The sequence below is a fragment of the Sciurus carolinensis genome, chromosome 2 (genome assembly GCF_902686445.1).
Source record: "Sciurus carolinensis chromosome 2, mSciCar1.2, whole genome shotgun sequence".
Classification (NCBI taxonomy): Eukaryota; Metazoa; Chordata; class Mammalia; order Rodentia; family Sciuridae; genus Sciurus; species Sciurus carolinensis.
The window spans coordinates 170,292,029-170,305,914 of NC_062214.1; the positions used below are offsets into that span (position 1 = coordinate 170,292,029).

Sequence of the window (13,886 nt, forward strand, 5' to 3'; positions counted from 1 at the left end):
AAAACCCACTTCAAAGAAACATCGGTGAAATGTGTGGGTGCTCGCCCTCCAGGGTGTCTGAGGCCAGCAGTGTTGTCAGCTTCAGGAAGACTCACACAGCTGGCCAGGGTGGAACCTCAAGAGGACACAGACCCATTTTAGAGCATTTATGGGCTAATGTGGTAGCTCTGAAACCCCAGGAAACGTGAGAATCCTTCAGAGGGTTTTAAAATACAGATTTCTGGGACTCTAGAAGATCTGACATTAGCCCAGGACCTTCACGTACATCATCACCTGCAGACACTACAGACCATGGCTTTAGAAACTCTGTTCCCCTGGCTTCCCCTTCTGGATCTGGACAAGTAAAAAGCTGGATTTTGACCAAGTCATAACAATATGAAGTGTTCAGCTGGATTCGAGCAGTAGTCCTCAACTGGCATTCGTACCTGGGGAGAGATTTTGCCCAGTCTCTAGGCACCTCCCAGCTGTATTAAGTCGACATCTTCGGGATTAGTGCACAAGGGTGCCTGGTTCCGAAGCGCTCCCGGGTGAAGCTCATCTGCCTCCTGTGTGCTGTTCTCATGCTGTGAGTTGTATATACACTAAGAAGGAAGTCACTCCAATGAATTATTCATTTGTTTTTGCATGTGCCTATGTTCCCACATCTAATCAATCGTTAAGTAGAGCTAAGGATTAGTAACAGAAGTGTACCAGCATGTCACACTTGGGAGCTGGTATCAGCCATCGTGTTCACAGATAAGACCAGTAGCCAGGTTCGCTGGTCTTATTTAAGCAATTATCCTGGTGAGGAGACACTTGTAATACAGAAGCATCATTTGTAGATTTGTTTCTTACAATAAAAATAAAGCAGCATCTAGTTTTAAATACAGTTATGAGTAAAATACACCATCTGCATGAATACTACATCCTTGTATTTAAAGATTGACTTCTGACAGGCACTGTGGTGCACGACTGTAATCCCAGCAGCCCAGGAGACTGAGGCAAGAAGATCACAAGTTCTCAACTAGCCTCAACAAGACCCTGTCTCAAAAAACAAAAAGGACTGGGGATATAACTCCATAGATGAGCTCTTCTGGGTTCAATCTCCAGGCCACCCCCCAAATAAACCCTGATTGCTAACATCATTTATTTGGCAGTTTCTTACCTCATAGATTGAATGCCTGCATTGGCCAGGGACTTTTTCTACGCATGGGCAATGTAGTAATGAACTAGACAGGAAAAACCTCAGGCATCATGGAGCTTACCTTTAAATAAGGAAGACAGACTATAACCAAGATAAAGAAGTTAAACGTAAAAGACTCTGCAGAGTAACAAATGGTAAGGAAAATCCCTTAGCTCAACAAATATTTTAGTGAAAATCTCCTGTGTTCCTAGCATTGTTAAATACCTGAAGATAAATTCCTGCCATCAAAGAGAATATAATCTAGCAAGCATTTATTGAATGCCTGTTAGGGAAATAATGGTAATAATTAAATTCATGCCAAACAGAAAGAGCTCCAAAACCTGTAGTGTATATGCTGCTGTCTCCTTGGACCTTTCCACGTCTGTTCGCTAACTCTCCCTTTTCTGCAATACATATAGTGTTGCTAAAACCAGCATTAACTGTTTTGTACCACATGGAGGAAAGATTTGTAAATTAATGGGCTGTGCAATTTACTTTCTATTCTCCTGGCCATTTGTTTCTGTTTCAACCAACCATTTAGTCTTTGAGAGCCCCAGGACTTTTGAATACAAGTGTTATCATATCAAGATACTTGATGTTGATCAATGTAACATCTGGCAATTAAATGTCCCTCTGGTACAGTGGTTTTCAAAGCATCCCCTGAGAGCAAAGCATTAGAAGTGTGAATTCTTGTGCCCCCCAACCCTCCCACCTTCTGAGTCAGAATCTCTGGAGGACCCGGCAGTATTTTAACATGCTGAAGTTGAGAACTGGCTCTAGGAATTTAAACAGACCTGCTCTCACTTATGGATGCCAGTCATGATAGGCAGTTAAAACAAGCACATGGTTATTCAGAAAGAGAGCTGTGTAAGTTAGATCCTGATCCACCACTTTTCATTTTAGTGGAATCACTTCCAACACCAGTGAGGGCTGAGGCTTGAGACATCTCCACATCTACAAGTGTCTGTAAGGTAGATAAAATGGGGGGAAAAAAATCTGCAAAGCAAGAAATAGATCTTGTCTCTGAGTAACTCACAAATATATTTGTCACAAGCCTGCCCTTTGTTTTCAAGTATGCCCAAGGCTGCACTCCCGCGTGTCCCAAAGCCTCTCTTGGTGATGCTCCCCTGCTAAGGTGTCCTTGGGGGTCTCTGGTGACTCCAGTGCCCCTTCATGATCTTGTCAACCTCTTCGTGTCTTTCCTTATATCTTTTTTCTTTTGGTTTATCTTTCTACTTTTAGTCTCTTTTCCATTATAGAAACCTAGTATTATTTTTTCCTTACTGATTTCATACAGTGCACTTGTGGAAGAGTTTTGCATTTCCTTTTTTTAATTTTAAAAGCAAACAGATGGGTATTCATTTTCAAGAGGTAAGGTTGCATCGCTTTCCAATTTATGTTGCCCTTTGAGGTTTTGTGAGGGTTTCTTTTACTTTGTCTAGCTGGAATAATATTTGGGGGAAAAAAACTGTTAATGGTACTAGAGTAAGATTAGTCATTTTTTAAAAATTATGGTTTTTTTGCTAAATTTCAGCCCATTTCTTCCTTGTTAGTTATACAAATAAAGGAGATGGTTATATTTGATCTAAAATAGTAGGAGTCCATTAGTATGGAAAGCCCTCCAGAAGGACTCTGTGCTGTATCCCCCCCACATTTTACCCCTCCGTGTGCTTAGCCTCATGGACTCCTTTCAGGCTATTGACCTTTCACAGGTAGGTTTTCATGGAAGGATACCATTCATACAGAAAAAGATCATACGTGTATATACAGTTGAATTTTCAAAGTACTGTTTTAGTCAGCTTTTTTGCTGCTGACTAAAGGATCTGATCAGAACAGTTGGTAGAGGAGGAAAAGTTTATTTGAGGGCTCAGTTGGTAGAGGAGGAAAAGTTTATTTGAGGGCTCATGGTTTCAGAGATCGTAGTCCATAGAAGGCTGACTATATTCCTCCAGGCTCAAGGTGAGGCTGAACATCATGGTGGGAGAGTGTGGCGGAGGGAAGCAGCTCACTCATGATCAGGAAGCAGAGAAAGAGACTCCACTCTCCAGATACAAAATATATACCCCATAGCCACGCCCCCAATGAAGTACTTCCTCCAGCCACACCCCACTTGCCTCTAGTTACCACTCAGTTAATCCCATTAGGGATTAATTCATTGATTAGGTTAAGACTATAACCTAATCATTTCTTTAAATCTTCCTGCCTCATCTCACACGTGAGCTTTTGGAAGACAGCTCACATCTAAACCATAACATGTACCTGCCCACATAATCATTACCCACATCACAAACTAGAACATCACCAACATCCACACACCACACTATCCCCATTCCTTCGCAGTCATTTGGCTTCCTGCCCAAGGTAAGCACAGTGCTGATTCAGAAACTGTGAACTTATTTTACTGACTGGCTTTTGGACTTTATACAAATGGAATCATTCCATACATGTTATTCTGTGTCTGGTGTCTTTGAGTCAACATGTTGGTGAGATTTATCCATGTGTCATGGGTAGCATTTGTTTCCTTTGCTTTTTTTCGTTTATATCATAAGGACATTTTTACAGTTCATTTGCCCCTTCTACTGTTGATGAACACTTGGATGGTTTTCAGTTTGGGGATATTACAAATTCTCAGACACATCCTTTCCTACACATATGTATGCATTTTTCTAAGTTTATGGAGAGTAATTGCTATGTGGTAGGGTGTATGTACCTTGAGCGTAGAGGCCATGAACCCGTTTGCAAAGTGGCTGTAGCAGGGAACATTCCATTCAGTGGTATACGAGAGGTCTAGTTGCTTCACATCCTTTCTGGCATTTGACATTGTAATTCTTCTTCATTTAACCATTCTGGTGGGTATGTAGTGGTCCCTTGTGGATTTAATTTGCCTTTTCCTGATAATTGATGAGGTTGAGCACAATGTTTATAGATCTGTTAGGTATCCTCTCTTGAAGTTGCTTTTCAAATCATTGCCATTTTTCTACTGTGTTGTCTCATCAAGCCCTAGGAGTGTGGTTATAAGCTGGACAGGAGCCTGTTGTGGGATATGTTTTGAATATTTTCTCCTATATCTTTTTTTTTAATAGTTGTAGATGGACATGATGTCTTTATTTTTTTAATTTATTTTTATGTGATTTGAGACAAGCCCTCTACCACTGAGCTGCAACCCCAGCCCTCCTATGTCTTTTGATAAGTTTCTTAATTTTAATGGGCTTCAAACTTTTCTTTATGAACTCTTTAAAGAAACCGCTGCCTCCATCGTAAAGATGTTCTTCCACATTAGAGTCCAGAATCTTTAGGACCACATTTAAGTATGCAACCCAGCTGAAATTGACCTATGTAAAGATTGAGGTAGGAGTGTCTACATTCATTTTCACCAATGTGTATCATCTCAGGGCCGGTAGAATCTGCGTCGTTTCCTAGTTTTGGATGTACAGGAAAGTTGCAGGGGCAGCGTGGTGTCCCATGTGGGTCCTGCCGCTTCCCCTTCATCATCATCTCACATCACTGAAGTGCATTGGTCACGGCTGAGCAATCAGAATGGATCCATTATTAACAAAGGCCCGTGTTTATTCAGGTCTGGGCCATTAGCTTTTGACAAATGGAAGTGCTGCCAAAGAATGCTGTGGGACCACATGCTGTTAATTAAACCTCAAGCAGCCCAAAGCCCTTGAGAGTAAGTCACCTGTCCTTGGTTTCCTCCTAGGCTGGAGAACTTAGCAGGACTCAAACCATATAAATTTGGGTCCTGTGAGATCGCTGGGAAGGAAGTGTGGAATCCCACAGTTGAAGGCCCTCCGCGTCTGTAGTAATCTTACATTCTTATCCCTTGTTTTGAAAATTCTGCCTCTTTCAGTTGTGAAGCTCCTTTGAAACTTCTGATTTGGGACCCCTTTATTTCTGTGAATTTTACTTTTGTGGTATTTAACCAGTCTGAAGTACACTGGTGATGAAGAGCGTGTTGGAGTCCACATCAAGGCCAGCGCCATGGAGCAGGAGAGCTCAGTGCCTGGACAGCCTCAGCCGCAGCCCGGCTCTGAGGAGGGCACACCGCCAGCCCTGACACCACCAGACCTGTCCTGCCCTCCCCCCTGTCTCCTGCCTCTTCTGGACTCAGTGGTCTTAACTGATTTTGTTTTTTAGCTTAAGTACACACCAAGCCTCAGTAACCATCTGTCACTGAGCGCAGACATTTAAATTCTAGTGAGAAGGCAAGGAAGGCCAGCCAGCCAGCCCATGAAGGTTTCATGAGAGCGTCACGGTGCTTTCACCCTGCCACCCCCGACGCTGACGCCCCTTCTGTGGTTGACGTAGTGACCCTGGGATGCACTCTTGAGTGTTGTCTTTGTCCTGTCCTCAGCACCATGAGCTCCCGACACTCTGCCAGCCCGGTTGTGTTCTCCAGCGCCAGAAGTTCACCCAAGGAGGAGCTTCACCCCACCAGCGCCTCGCAGCTCGCGCCGTCCTTCCCCTCCTCTTCCTCCTCCTCCTCCTCCTCCGGCCCTAGGACGTTCTACCCGCGCCAGGGCGCTACCAGCAAGTACTTGATTGGATGGAAAAAGCCCGAAGGAACCATTAACTCTGTGGGATTCATGGACACAAGAAAGTAAGAGTCCTTCTGCTTCGCTTGCCAGAGGTTTGCTTTCCACCCGGCTGAGAACGGGAGTGGCGGGGGGTATTTCTCATAGAAGAGACCAGACTAGGGGTGCAGAGGGCGTGTTTGATGGGTGGATTTTTTTTCTTCGATCATTTTTCTGCCTCATTCCTTGAATAAGGTATACTACAGAACATTTGAATTTGAGAGTCTTAGCCCTCCTAGGAAAGTGTATCCGAAGGGTGTACTTCAGAATAACTGACCGTCTGGTGCTCAGTCTACACTCATGCCTTCGAGTCCATGAACCACTGCCTTCCCATGAATTTCTTTTTTTTTTTTTTTGGTACCAGGGACTAAATCCTGTGGCACTTGCCCACTGAGCTACATCCCCAGCCCTTTTTTAAATTTTGAGATAGGGTCTCGGGGCTGGGGATATAGCTCAGTTGGTAGAGTGCTTGCCTTGTAAGCACAAGGTCCTGGGTTCAATCCCCAGCACCCCAAAAAAATAAATAAATAAAGGGAGATAGGGTCTCACTAAGTTGCTGAGTCTGACTTTGAACTCACAGTCTTCCTGCCTCAGTGCCACCAAGTCTGGCTGGAATTCTTCATAATTGGGCCAGTAGGACCAGAGCAAATATTGGAAAGTTAGTGAAAACCCCTGAAAAGAAAGTATTGTTTTTTTTTCTTTTTTTTTTTTTTTTGGGTACTGGGGATTGAACCCAGCGGTGCTATACCACTGAGCTACATCCCCAGCCCTTTTTATGTTTTATTCTGAAACAGTCTCAACTTAGCCTCAATAGGTTAAGTTTCTGAGACTGACCTGGAACTTGTGACCCTCCTGCTTCAGCCTCCCAAGTCTCTGGGGTTACAGGTGTGTGCTACTGTGCTCAGAAATATTAGGCTTTTTGACGCAGTGGTACAGCAAAAAATTAAATAGTGCATTCAGTTTCATTTTTGTTCCTGTTCATTGCTTTGTGCTTCATGCCCAGTGGTCTTAGTGAATCTGTTGCTCATTTTGACACAGTAGAACCAATAGTTTCCTGTAGAAGTGTGGTTTTTTCATCAGACTTTGTGTTTCAAGTTGGTTTTTTGTTCACATGAGTAGATTCTGGTGTAAACAAAAGTGGTTCTCTTCTCCCACGTTTAGTATTTCTCTCAGCCTCTAAAGCCAACCATGCCTGGGTTGGCGTATTGATTCGGTTTGCACCATCTCTTCCCTTCCTCCCAGGCGCCATCAGAGTGACGGCAGTGAAATAGCTCACACCAGGCTGCGGGCCTCAACCAGGGACCTCCGGGCATCCCCCAAGCCAACCTCCAAGTCCACCATTGAGGAGGATCTAAAGAAGCTCATCGACCTTGAAAGCCCAACTCCTGAATCCCAGAAGAATTTCAAGGTACAAGACAGAGCGCGGGGTGAATGGAAATTAGAGAAAAGCCAGATTTGAGGGGGCTGTGGCCTTAGTTACAGCTCCCACAGAGTGCTTACTGCTGGCTCCTCTTGCCTGGATCCCACTCATCAGTTTTCCAAGTTATTTTCCCAATTTTATGGTCCCACAACCACATCTCTATAGTCTAGGTTCCTGTGTACCTGCCTCTACCCCCCTCAACTTTTTCTTCTTCTAGTATGCCCTGCTTGAAGGGCAGATCCCTTGGTCCTCACCTATGTGATGCTGCTTCACAGCACTTTTCAGAGAAACCTGTAGGTCCCCTGTCAGCTGGAAAATTCTCCCTCCACAGGGCTTCAGTACCTTCTGCCCATGGAGTTCTTCCCTCACAGATGGGCCAGTTAACCTTCTGGGCACACACAGTACCAGAGGAACTGCCTGGTGGCCACCAAAAGGAAAACAACTGCCTCTCTAATCCAGCCAACTAAGTGTACACACATGCTTCCAGAACTTTCCAAATCTCTGTACTTTGTATAGCCTTGTTTTCTTCTCAGGATTCCAGACCATCAGTGCTTTAGGGAAGCTAAAGGCCAGTCTCGCTCTCCACCAGTGCCAAGTACTTGTTCAGCGTTTGTTTGTCAGTAGCCAGGCCTGCCTCAGCTCACAGGGCCTGTGGCACAGCTTCCTGCAGGCACCCTGCTGCTCTGTCCTCTGAAGCTTGCCATCTCATGCTGCAGGGTTTGCAGCTGGTGTTTATTGAACTGGACCTGAGGAATTTCTCTGTCAGGTGTTTCTGTCTGAGGTCTATTGTGAGGTGGACTGGGTTGCCCCCAGAAAGTCATGGCAATAAACTTTGAAGGTTTGTTTTTGAGGTTCTTAGTTCATTGATCTGTATTCTGTTTGAAGGGACTAGAAAGCTTTAATTTCAGAAGAACTTGGAGATTGAATGGAAAATGGAGGCCAGACTATTTCCTTACCCATTCAGCAGCTTCACGCTATGATCTGAGTGCAGGGGTGCCCAGGTGGGAGGAGCCCTGTGCGCTCACCGCCTCCTGGCTCTCCCATACCTGTGTGTGCACATACACAAACACCTTCCCAGAATGGTCAGGTAGACCTCCCAAACTAAAACTCAACATTCACAGGAATAAATTGTACCCCAAGGACCATTCTGGAGTTTTGCTGAGAAGCTAATGAATTGTTAACATGATTTGTTATGTTACCAACTTGTGTCACAGATGTAACCATTTTGACTTCTGTCATTTGTTTCAGAAGTCAGCACTTAGTAGTTCTGACTCATCATCCAGGGTACAAATGGTTTCCTTAGAAACCATGCAAAAGATAGTGCTTGAAACGTCTGTCTTTATCCATCAAAATCCAAGGAAGTATGTTAAAAATTTTAAATGCCAGTTTCAAAATTAAAAGTATTTAATTTCTTTCTTCTTTTATTTTGATTTAGTCTGTTTTTATTTTATTTATTTATTTATTTATTTATATTTGAGGTCAGAGGATAATAAAACCTGCCCTGAAAGGAATCTTTCCTCTAATTCCTAGTTCAACATTTTTGGCAAGGAGCAAGCTTGGAGCTCTCATTCTTTTGATTTATTCTTGCAGTGGAAATAATTGAAGGCAAATGTCTGTTTTGCCCTTATTCCAGTTCTTGACTTTTATTTCCAAAATAAATTACTTTAACATTCCTATTTGAAGCAGGGTATCCTGTCTTTGTATTGTGACTGTGTTCATGTGAGACCTGCTACAAAGAAAATGCTGCTGCTGTCCCTAGCCCACTGCAGCGAGGGGCTGGCGTCAGGATGGGGACAGGCTCAGTCTTCTCTCTTCTCTCTGGTTTCATCCTTTCTGAGCTGGTTCTGTTTCGGATGAGTTCAGCTGAGTTGCTCCATGTGTCTTCTGAGAGTCATTGTCTGAATGACTGATCTTCCAGGCCAACCCTGGCCCCAGGCTGCAAGCCACTGAAACGGGCTTCAGGGTTCTGGGAGGCCAACTTTGGACTGTGAGACTTGGAACCTGCTCAGCACCCCACAGTGGTTTTCTTGGAGGTCCAGCTACCTAGGAGCCCTCACTCCCAGGCTTGCCTGTCCGGAGAGTGGGATGCTGGCTGCAGACTGTGGCTGCCCTGTGCCAGGCAGGCCCCAGCTGAGTGTTCCTGTGCAGCAGCCTTCAGGCTCCTGCCTCAGATCAGGGGTTGAGCTGCAGCCTTGTAAGAAACCTCACTCGAAAGCCGGGACGGGGCAGCTTGCTTTTTGAGAGTGCTTACAGTCGGCAGATGTGCAGCCCTTTGCACAAACTGTCGTTCCTGCTTTGCAGCCAGTGCTCTAGATACAGAGCAGAGGAAGGGCTCTGCTTGGAGCCCGTGTAGGAAGAGCCGTTACCAGCTTATTGTGAGTACAGGTGACACCTACGCGTCACTGACAACCAGGGGGACTACAAAGAGTGAGAAACTGAAAAAGGAGACTGACCAGAAGCAAGGTATCACCTCTCTACACTCTATAGAGGACCAGATTTGGAGATCGGTGGTTTAAAGTTTAGGAATCTTTTCTTTTTCTTTTTCTTTTTTTTTTTTTTTTTTGTTCTAGGGATTGAACCCAAGGGCACTCAACCACTAAACCACATCCCCAGCTCTTTTCTATTTAGAGACAGGGTCTTGTTAAATTGCTTAGGACCTCACGTAAGTTGCTGAGGCTGGCTTTGAACTTGCAGTCCTCCTGCCTCAGCCTCCTGAGCCACTGGGATTACAGGAATATGCCACTGCACCCAGCTCAGTCCTTTTTAAAAAATAAAATCACACAGAGAAAGTCAATATGTAGAACTAGGCTCTGACAGGAGAGGTGGGCTGGCCTAGGTTCCCATCCCACCCGGACCTCTTTCTCTTGCAGTGATGCTGTAAGGAACCCTTATGGCTCCTTGGAACACAGTTTGGGAACCCCTTTCTCCCACCTAGATGCTCTCTGAAATCACTGTGATGATTTGCCAACATCTGGCAGTGCTGGGCAAAGCAGGCAGGTGCATTCTTGGGAATGGACAGGTTTGTACACAGTCAGACTAGAATTGAAGAGGGATGAGGTGAGAGGCTATCCCAGAGCCTTTGGACAAGACTAGGTCTACTACCTTTTAATGGGCACAGAGCATCTGGGCAGGTGCTTCCTTCTGCCCTTGCTCCTTTAACTGTAGCTTGTAATAAAACACACTGCCCGAAGGATCTTGAAGTATGTTGATATTTCCCAAAGAGACTGAAACTAGAATTGGTGGAGAATTTTTCTCCTGAAAATTGGGGTGGAAACAATCCTTGGAAAAGGAAATCCCTTTGCTAAAACCAGAAGTGCTACAAAAGATTTAGCAGCAACTTTTGAATCCAGAAATCTGAGATCCAGCCTGATAGGTAGGGATCTTATGTGACTGTCCTAGAACCTCAAAGACAGCAGAGAAATCTATCCGATTTTTAAAAGCGCAACAGAAACTACAACCAGCCAAGCATTCCCCCGTCTAATGCCTGCTCTTCCCCATATGTGAGGAGGGAAACTGTTGCCTCCTGCCAACAAGCATCCATCACGGCAGCTTGGTTTCCTAGGCACGCTTATGCACACCTTAGATCTAACTCATCACAAATTTTTAAAAATGAACACCATTTTTACCCAGTTGGTTACACCTTGAGCTTATTTACAGTGTGTTTGATTAATAATTTGTGCAGCAGCTGTGCACGGCACCCTGGGTTGGCTCCGACTCGATTAACCCTTGGCTTGTGGACTGGAATGTGCCAGGCCCCAGAACTCCGTGAACCTGAGTGTCAGTCACCTCTGTATTTCTGGGTCTGTAATATCAGCCACCCAAATGGTGCTGTCACTAAATCATCCTCTCTCTGCCTCTCAAAGTGTCATGGAAAGTCCCGCAGTGGCTTTCTGCCAGCAGTGACTCAGCCCTCCTCCTCACATCTTCACTCTCCTTGTTCCCCTGTCAAGGTGAACAGTGTCCTAAGGGGAACTGTTGAGGATAACTTGTTAATAGTAGGCCAGATACTCCATTCGCTTGCAGGTTACTGAGTATTTAAATATTCTTAATGTGTCTGTTGCTTCTCAGTGAAAGGGATTCTCAGAAGTTTTGCTATTTGTAGAAAGAACTCAGGTAAAATCAAGGCCAGGAAGGCAAAAAGCATCCATGAGACACACCTGGAACTCTGTGTCATTTATGTAAAAATATTTGTTATTTATAAGGCCAACTCCTGTTATTTTATGAATAGAAATACATCTTCAAAAAGTAATTTCCAAATTAGTTGTGAAATTTCCAAATTCGTATGAAGTCCATCTAGCTGGAGAGGTTGAATTGATGTAGCTTGGTAGTAGTGGCTGTTTGGACCCACCTGTGATGTGCTTTAATGCATTTGGATGGTCACACACTCTTGTCCAGCAGAATGTTATCACTTGACAAGCTTCTGAGGCTGCTCTTCCTGGCATGGTGGCTCTGTCCCCAGGTGACCATCACAGGACTGATAGGGGCCGTTGTGATGAGTTCAGTGCATCACCTAGTGCACATGACAGTCCTGACAGGTGTTGTGCGCCCATTTCACAGGCAAGGAATTGGGTTTGGGGAAATTCCACGATTTGGTCTAAGAATCAAGATGAGATAAGTCTCACGTTGGTCTGGTCTTAATGTCCTCTTGACCACCACATGAGGTTGACTGATCCAGTTAGTCACAGGTCCGAGTCACACGTGGAGCACTGAGATGGTGCCGCAGCCTTCTAGGCTATGGGGAGTCAAGACTGGGGACTCCTAAGGAATAAAGGAGGCATCCCGCAGCCTGAGCCCAACGCTGACTGCCCTGTGCTGACTGTTTTCCAGTTCCACGCGCTGTCCTCCCCGCAGTCTCCTTTCCCTGCCACTCCCATCTCCAGGCGGGCCTTGCACAGAACGCTGTCTGACGAGAGCATTTACAGTGGCCAGAGGGAGCACTTTTTCACCTCCAGAGCTTCACTTCTGGACCAGGCCCTGCCCAACGACGTCCTCTTCAGCAGCACGTACCCTTCTCTCCCCAAGTCTCTCCCGCTGCGGAGGCCTTCCTACACCCTAGGAATGAAGTCGCTGCATGGTAAGCGCTCCCCACCACAGCCGGACCGCCCGTGGGGAAGGCCGGGTCCCAGACACAGCAGCTACTTGTTTTGCTCGAGGTGGGGGGTGATTATCAGAGAGGCCCTGCTGTGTCGGTTTGTCGCCTCCTCTCCTGGAATCCCATACCACAAGGGTCACCTGGGATGCCTGTTGAAAACAGTCCTAGACCCTGCCCAAGACCCTGGGTTAAGGTCTGAAGGTCCAGCCTGGGAGTTGATACTCTTATCAAACCCCCCCTGACAGTCGGGTTGGGCAGATTGAGCTAACGGTAGATCAATTCCTTCTTTTTATTTTAATATTTTTCAGTCATAGATGGACGCAGTACCTTTATTTTATTCTTATGTGGTGCTGAGGGTGGAACCCGGTGCCTCACATGTGCTAGGCAGGCGCTCTACCCCAGTTCCATCGGTTCCCTCTCAGGGAGCTACATTCCCCGCCCTGGCAGCCACCCTGGGAACTGGGACAGTTGGGTCGTTGCCCTGGGTCTCCCACAGGCTGAGGACATTGCCCCGTTTGTTGATGGCCCGTTTGTTGATGCCTTTATGCGTCCATTCTCGCTGTGAATGACCATTATTTAAGGAAAAGGCTTATTGACGTGGCTGCCTCCATGTTCTTGCTCCTGTTTCACATATGCCATGTCCGTTCTGTGACCTAACCAGATCCCAGTTTTAGGAAGAGCCATATTCTGGGTCTTCAGATATAAATGTGGTATTTTCCTCTCTGCTGTCTCGGTCCAGGTCACTCCAGTGTCCCTGGCAGCTAGGACTCAGCCACAGACACCTGCTATGGGACGTGTGTGCCTGATGGTGTGTCGGACGCGCTGCTGCGACCCCACTCCCGCTGTCCCTTTCCTTCCACACACTCCCGCTTTCAGACCGCCTTTGTGCACCACACCCACACTTCTCCTCTGCAGCTGGATTTCCTGAACCTCTTGCTAGACCTGAATTATTCTTTTCTTTTTTGTGTTGCTGGGATGGAACGCAGGGCCTCACACGTGCCAGGCAAGCGCTGTACCACTGAGCCTCCCCCGCAGCCCTGCATCCTCCCCGCCTCTGTCCTGCTCAGCGGCCCGTTCCACTCTCCCCTCAGCCCTAGTGGGAGCCACTTGTGGATCGTGCCATCCTTCCCCCGGCTCCCTCATCCCCTACACGTTCTCTAGTTCTTCTTTGCTCCAGGAAGTCACCCCCAGTGAGTCAGATTCAAACATGAAACGATCACTTTCCTGTCATCAGGGTCTAAAGCTCTTGAAGTAATGTAGCATGGCCCTCACCTTTTTCTCCTCTTTTCTCCTCATGTTAGGGCCAGAGAGTTCCTTCTCTGAGTTCCATTACTCTCCCTGAATTCAATTATTCCTGTAATGTGCTGCCTACTTGGAATTGTTCTCTTGTTTCTTTGCACTTCCTTTCTGACCTTGCAGCAATAAAAAGAGCCCTTCCTTGCGTCCTGCCTGCATGAGCATGTCAGAGTGAGTCCTGCCTTCTAGAGGCTGGCATCCAGGACGGCACCCAGAGGTCTGACTCCCAGTGTGGGCATGGCCCAGCGAGGCAGCCTGCTGGTGAAGGCCCACAGGAGCCCGTGGGCCCCATGGAAGGGGAAGAGAGGGAACGGGCTGCCCTCTGCAGCAACTCCTTAC

General features: G+C 46.2%; 1 protein-coding gene across 1 annotated transcript in view; it reads left to right on the forward strand.

The window, feature by feature from the left end:
- The window catches only part of Sipa1l1 (signal induced proliferation associated 1 like 1), a 367,944-nt gene that overhangs the window by 345,575 nt on the left and 8,483 nt on the right, over positions 1-13,886 (forward strand). Inside the window, 3 exon segments of the mRNA XM_047538302.1 lie at positions 5,520-5,765; positions 6,982-7,147; positions 11,987-12,233. Of these exon segments, the coding sequence (XP_047394258.1) occupies positions 5,520-5,765; positions 6,982-7,147; positions 11,987-12,233 (659 nt within the window).